Raw genomic sequence first — 7,286 nt, 5'->3', positions numbered from 1 at the left:
CTAAAAGTCACATTTCAAGCAGACAGCAAATTCCTAAAGTGGGCATTTAGGAGATAATTATCATCATTGTTATTTAGGAGATAATTATCATCATTGTTATTATTGTTGTTATTGTTGTTACATTGGCAGCACACAAAATTGTTAGTTCTAGTATTTATTTATATTTTGCATGAACAAAATTGTGAAGGCTATTTTAAGGCCTGTTGATGAATGTTATTACTATTATTATTAGTAGTAGTATTTAAAACAACAACACTATTACTATTATTATTATTATTAATGATAATAATAATGATACTAATACTAATAAATAGGCTCCTGTCAAGCTATGATATGACAGAAAGAGTACTCAAGTACGCCTGTCTTTACATTACTGGTAATATTGACTGAGCAGCATTCCAGCTTATAGCGCCAGGTTACTGTCTCAGATGTTGTGAAATTAAATTGGTCAGCATAAAAAAGTAAACTGGAACAAATAGTTCTACATAAATAAAAAAGACATAAGGCAAAACATAGTTATGTTCAATAATTTTATTTTCAAAATCAATGAAAACGTTACCAAATGGCAAATTTCTAGATTTCAGCAGTGTACCATCTCAATAGAAAAACAAGACAAACAAGACCATTGAAAATAAATACTTAAATCAGCTTCTCCAAATCAAAGCAATATACAAACAATTTCGCCTTGAAATTAAATGTTCAAAAACAAACAAATGTACAAAAAGACTAATGGCTATTTTAAATATGTTTATCAAATTGGCAGTAGTCTACTACTTACATTAAGACGCTATTTGTTCCATGACAAACGCATGCCTCTCAAGCCTCTGGCTCGTTTTTAAAGTGCACATAACCTTTAGAAGTTGCAAGCAAATTCTTACAGGGACAAAATCAAGACAAAATCATCTTCATGAATTCAGTATTCTAAAACATAATTACGAGTATACATAGACAAAATCAGGCTTTTTTTTTCTTTTTCTTGGAAGACATGTTTTTGTATGACATTTGAGAGCCCATGGCAGTCGACATGGCAGAGGGGTCCTATCAATGTCACCAAGAGGCGCAAAAATTCTATTGGCGGAACAATACCTATTAAAAATAACATTTATCTCAAGGCCATTTAATATAAAGCTGATACACCATCATATCAGCTGTCATAAAGCCAACCATTGAAATGTATATGCCAAATCCACATATGATTGACACAACTTAAGTTTAGTCTGTTTTAACATGTTAGTATGCATGGTGGAAGTTTCAGTTCTGACAGTTCGTCTTCGCTCTGAAGCTCAAGGTGAGTCTCATCCGAGTCGCTAAAGTGAGAATGGGGGGAAAACTCTCCATCGCTTCGGTTCGACCGTGGTGTGTCTTTACTGGTCTCGGATTCGGACTTCAAGGTCCCCGTAGGTGACTGCATGTTTTGTTCCATGAAAGAGGCGAATGATGCATCCTCATAGGGGAATGGCATTCCGGTTAGCTGGGTAGGGAAAACCCTGGTTGTCGGCGATCCCCTGGGAGTGTTGTCCCCCTCGTAGACGGTGGCAGACAAACTGCGGTTTGGCGAATCTACTTTAGCACCTGGACTCTCCAGAAGGTCGGAGAGAGCGTTGATGTAGATCTGAGCCATCTGCAGAGTGTCGTATTTGGAGAGCTTCTTTTCGTTGTCGAATGCTGGAATGACGCTCCGTAGCTCGTCAAATGCGTGGTTCAGTCCGTGCATACGCCGCCGTTCCCGTGCGTTGGCGGCCGAGCGTCTCTTTTTTTGCACCCCGTTGGTTGGTTCGCTGGACGGAGCTCTTTGCCTTCCGTCGTCCGTTGTCAGCGAGCCCTTGAGTCGACACAACTCACGCACTTTGACAGGACTCTTGGAGCTCTTCCTAAAGTTGGAGAGGTGACCCGCTGGTGGAGACACGCCTTCCACACTTGAGCCGGGCGAGTGCAGCAGGTAGTCGGCGTGTGGCACACAGGTGCCAGGCTGTACGGGAGCGAGCCAGGCGCGTGGGTCACTGCTGTCCATGAGTGCCAGACTCGGTGGGTACTCGCGCCGCTCCCTCCTCCCCAAACCAGACTGTTGGACTTCGAATCCACTCATCTCCTTTGCGTCTTTGTTAAAGCCTTCCAGACACAGTCCATCCATTTCAGGTAGGATAAATCACGAAACCGCAGCAAAGAACAAATGGAAAGGAAAATATAGAAAGTATAGCCGTGTGTCTCCTTTTGCACCTGTTGCGCACACTTAGTCGCGTGGTGGTTGCTTTACTGATGTCTCAGGGCACTGCGTGGCTTTAAAAAGCGGCACGCGCCTGGGAGCCCCCCTTCTCATATGGTCGCGTGGCGCTTTGACCAATAAGAGCACTTGGGGCAGGCGCGTGTAGACAACCAATGAAAACGCGCGGTAAACCCGAGAGAGGTTATTACGCCCAAACTGTTTTTGATAATGCCGCGGTTTAGGGTTGTTTAACTGGGGTGTTATTACCACAATGAGTCGTCCCACCGGACGCACGTGGAGATGCTGGTCAGTAAGCGTGGATAGCGCGGGCTTCAGATAAAAGACACCATGATGCCCACGCGCCAGGTGTGGCACCTGGACATAACCTGCGTGAAACAAAGTCAGTGACATGAGTTCTGTCTCATCTACTCCACTGGCCTAAAGCCCAAATGGTTGAAAAACTGTTGCAAAATCCAAAAAGCCTATACAAGCAACCCTATCAAGGCCCACAATGAACACTACTACCGTTGTTATATTTATCATTGTCATATTTATCATCACTTTATGAAACATTTGAAAGAGCTTTTAAAATGTTCTGTAATGTATGCATTGAGAAGAGAGCAGGACCACTTGAGTTAATGAAAACTTGCTGTAATTGCCAGGCGTTACGACCAGCAACCAGGGTTTCTGTGGCCTTCGCTTGAATTCAATCATCCCAGGCTCACTTTTAATCAGCCGAATTTAATATTAATTACTGAAGATTTGGGACAGAAAAAGGATGGAAAAAGAATCTGATTCCTATTTGCTCAATGGCCATTACTCAGTCGTCTATGCCGTGAATGTTAATGCCGTCTTAAATTTCATTTCCTTTTGAACAAGTTCAAAACCTTTTGATCCGATTTAAGGAACGCCCTGCTGGTAAAGAGGGCTGCACCAGGATGAGAAACATGATCAGGGAACGCTTTTACTGTCCAAAGCAATGACAAGAGGAAGATATAGACCAGGAGCGTGTTACGACCATTAAGGTCTTTGACAACAATCCCCTCTATACAATATCTATTGTTTAAAACTGTTGGCCACCGTTATTCACAAAAGTAAATAGCAGACGACTAAAATAGACAATGCCATTATGTTTAGTGTCTTCAGATGGATGGACAGAGAGAGAGAGACTAAAATATTTTATAGTAGGATATCGGAAATAAATAGACGTATTTAGGCTTATTCTCGCTTGAGATTAAAAACATTTTCAACTTAATGAGTCGTTTATGTATACATAGTAACAGAATTAATGCGATAAAAAAATGAATGGCCATAGGCTAGTTGCATTTTATACCATAAATCAGCAGCCGAATGAATAATGCGTTGTATAAATTCTTCATTTCTGAGGAAAATAGCATTAATCTTTTTGCATTTATTCATGAATTCATAGTGCGCTGAGGCTCAGGGGCTGGCGCCTGACTCTGTCCTAGTGTGCGCCCCGTCCCGCTGTCCTGCGAGTCTTGGAAGGACTCCTAAAGCAAACAACAGGTTGGATATTGTAGCGGTCGATTATTAAAGTGTCTCAAGCACAATGGCGACTCTATGTTCCATTCGACACGCTCGGGGAACCCTTTGGAAAATGTGCACAAAATGTGTCTCGATAGGGGCTCCCGACGTGAGCGAGTCTGCATGCTGCTTTCTTCATTCCAGTCTCCGGGGAAACAGGGAGAGCGTACTTTTTACCATGTAGACATGAAAACATTACTACTACTACTAGTACTACTGATAGTAGAAATAATAGTAGAAGTAATGTGTAAAACTTTAGTAGCCTACTATAAAATCGACCGTATAGTTTTGAATGTAATAACTGAGTTATAGCTAAACTATAGACCTTAAGATATGGCTATTGAAACGCTTTTTAGCTGATTCATTTTTTTTTTTTTTTTTTTTTAATATATCTGTCCTGGGAATGTGAGTAATTCCTGAAAACTCATTGAACTGTATTGATTTGTTCTGCAAGAGTGGTGATCTTTGTGGGGTTGGAAAACGATTAATAGAACTGCTATATAAGCACTGCAAAAATATAGAGCGTTTCACAGATTTAAGTCCACCAGGTCAGCCATGCAGATCCAATTTTTTTTTTACTTGATCAAAAAATAAAACAAAACCCTATCAGATTACGAAATTGTGCATGCATCTCATAAGAATAGAATGACGTTTTGTTAGATTGTGTCAGGCAAAAAGTAGTCTTGAAATGTTTTTTTTTTCCCCTGAAGAGCAAAAGTTACTTGTTCAGTTTGATGAAATATATTGATTGATGCAATCTGCTGTTATTCAAATAAGATTGAATGCATTCCTAATATATGTGCTCCTGTATCTGAAGTTGAAGAGCAAGGCTGTGGGAATGCCAAGGTCAAGGGGTAGACTATCAGGGAGCACACTTGAAAATGGTGTTCCTGTCCCTTTATGTTCTTTTAGATACAAAAGACCACATTGAAGATGGCGAAATGCCAAATGTCTCATTAAATGGACTATATGATTTCTATATTTGAGAGGATTAATTGTGTCATACTGGTTTGAAGTTTTCTCCCTCAGTATTTTTTTTTTAGCTGCATGGAAATCAGTGATACTCCGTATTAATTAAGGCTGAAAGATTGTACAGCGTTGCAAAATGTTTAGTCACCAGAGTGTCATACACTCATTATCTACTTTACACCAGCTTCACACCACCGCTCAACTTTAAGCCCTAAGCAGGACATAACTAAACTCACTAAACTAAATTATAAGTTTTGTTCAGATGAATGCTTTCAATACATCCATGACTACAAATTAATATTACCTAAACATGTTTTTGGCAAGCAAGACTTTAGCCATAATATAAAATCAATTGTGATACACTTTAGTGAACTCTACAGTTAAAGTAACTCAGACGAGTATTTCCATTGAAAGTAAAAGAGAAGGGTGAATCTCTTAACAGACTCCAATTGAAAGAATGAGGGTGTGTGTGCCAAACGAGATGGAGCAGTGTAGATGTAATCACTTGAATAAGCCAGTGTCCAATTCAGTGCCGATTTAGCATAATTGCTCGATGGCTCAAGGTTTTAAATATGACTGATTGCAGTTAGGCCTAATACATTTCGATGTCAGACTATTTACTAAGTGGGATTTTAAACTAAATGGAACGCAAATTAAATAGTTAAACTTAAGTGTTAGCTTATGCAATAGGCTATACATTTCAAGCACATGACTGAACTGAATCATGACTTTACACGTGGTGTTATACCACATTAACAAGTTGTGGTTTAACATTTAAACATTTGATCAGAACTGGTGAATTTGCAGGGTTTACAATAACGTGAATGCACTTTGTGTGAAGAGGACAGCCAGAGCCGAGTAGTCGCTCTGTTGATCTTTGCTGACTGGCAACAGAGTGCTGTTTAATTTAGTATGCTTATCTTAACTCTTACCTCTACTCTGCCACTGTTTAAGGATGACACTGCAAGATATTTGAGAAGCTGATTCACTCAAGACAGTGGGGTTTTCTGAGGTGAATGTCGCTTTGATGCTGTGCTTGTTGTTGCCATCTACTGATCATTTGCCGTCATTACACTTACTGAACCGAGCAAGAAAAATAAATAATACCCCAGGGATGGAGAAACTTTAATGCAATTTGTTTTATGCCTCAAGTGCATAAAAAGAAGCAGTACAAATTATAAATGTTTATCTCTGTGACGGAATGCTATCACTACGGTTGCTTTGGCTCTTTGGCATTACAGTCAGGGGCACTGGACACTGTTTATGTACACACAGACCACCAATACTATTCAGATCTACTGTATTCGGGCCCTCCTTTTAGTTCAGTCAGTTATCGTGTGCCTGGGCCACAGCAACTGCATGAGAGCCAGTGTATTCCCTTATAGCTGACATTTGGATCTTCCTTCAAGTGACAATGGTGTAGAACAGTACTAAGGTGCTGAGGGCTTATTGATTTAATTTTTTGAATGACCGTGGGGAGAACCATGGAGCCTGAGGAGGCTCATTACTGCCTCTAGTGGTCACCAGTCTACTACTGCTCACAGAAAAGCTGAGACTACAAATCATCAAGTTAATAAGAAGTTTATCAACAACTAGTTGATCTACATAAAACAAGCATAAAAGAAAAATCAAAGACCAAGAATACATACCACTGTAGAAAACATGTTTATTAGACAAATTATACACAGAAAGCTTTGCCACTTGTAACAGAGGCCTCAGTTTGTTCCGTTTGAATAATATGCAACACATACAACAAAATAGGCCTATATTAAATACTGTACATTATAATCAGTTGAAAATGATCAAGTAATCCTGTACATACTATGTATGAAATTAAAAATGTTACAGGCATAGCAAGTACTGCATGCTTCTTTTACCAGAAAGAACTTGCCTCCTTATTTTTAAACGAAGCAAATAAAATGGTATGCTGTCAGAATGGAGAGGGTCAGAAGGATTTGTGGAGAACTGATAATGTATGATGCCAGCTAACTGAATGCTAGGCTCTTATGATATACGTCTTTTTTTATCCATAAAAAAATCATCCGCATGTAAAATATAAATTTTTTAAATGGTTCTTTGTTTATACTAAATAAAAATTTAAATTTTATACTAAATAAACTTTGATTCCTATTGTCATTCGGTAGCCATAGCTCAAGAAAATTACATCTAGAAGGCTTGCGTCAAACACTGCGGCTCTCTACGCACAACATCTGCAATTTAGTCTGAAGATAATGAACTCAAAGCTCTGTCTAAACAACTAACATTAGTAAATATTAATACATTGTTAGTGAAAAGGTGGGATTTTTCCATTACCGCAAAAAAATGTCGATTTTTTTTTCCTCTCCACCCCTGGATGAACTTGTCGAGATAATTAGCACTTTTAAACGGTTTGACAAATAGTATAATCCCTTAACAATGTACAAAATGAATCAGAAAGAGATTTAAAATGACCTCTAAAAAAGGATAGCCATTTTCTCTCGTCTTCTCAGGTGGCAATGAGACTGGGGTGAGGACTGATGCTGGGTAGGTAGAGCCCTCCCTCTGTAAGGCCTAGTCTGACCAATGTGTT

At 39.3% G+C, this 7,286-nt stretch overlaps 1 protein-coding gene across 1 annotated transcript; it reads right to left on the bottom strand.

The window, feature by feature from the left end:
- Positions 1 to 1,222: 1,222 nt before the first annotated feature.
- Positions 1,223 to 2,131, bottom strand: atoh1a (atonal bHLH transcription factor 1a; the record flags this gene model as incomplete). The annotated part of the gene is made up of 1 exon (XM_080852639.1): positions 1,223 to 2,131. The coding sequence occupies one exon, from the start codon at positions 2,129 to 2,131 to the stop codon at positions 1,223 to 1,225; it is 909 nt and encodes a 302-aa protein (XP_080708765.1).
- Between the last annotated feature and the right edge of the window lie 5,155 nt (positions 2,132 to 7,286).

The sequence above is a fragment of the Sprattus sprattus genome, assembly GCF_963457725.1.
Source record: "Sprattus sprattus genome assembly, chromosome: 15".
NCBI classification, from domain to species: Eukaryota; Metazoa; Chordata; class Actinopteri; order Clupeiformes; family Clupeidae; genus Sprattus; species Sprattus sprattus.
Note: the sequence above shows the minus strand (reverse complement) of the source record. Positions and strands in the feature narration are given on the sequence as shown.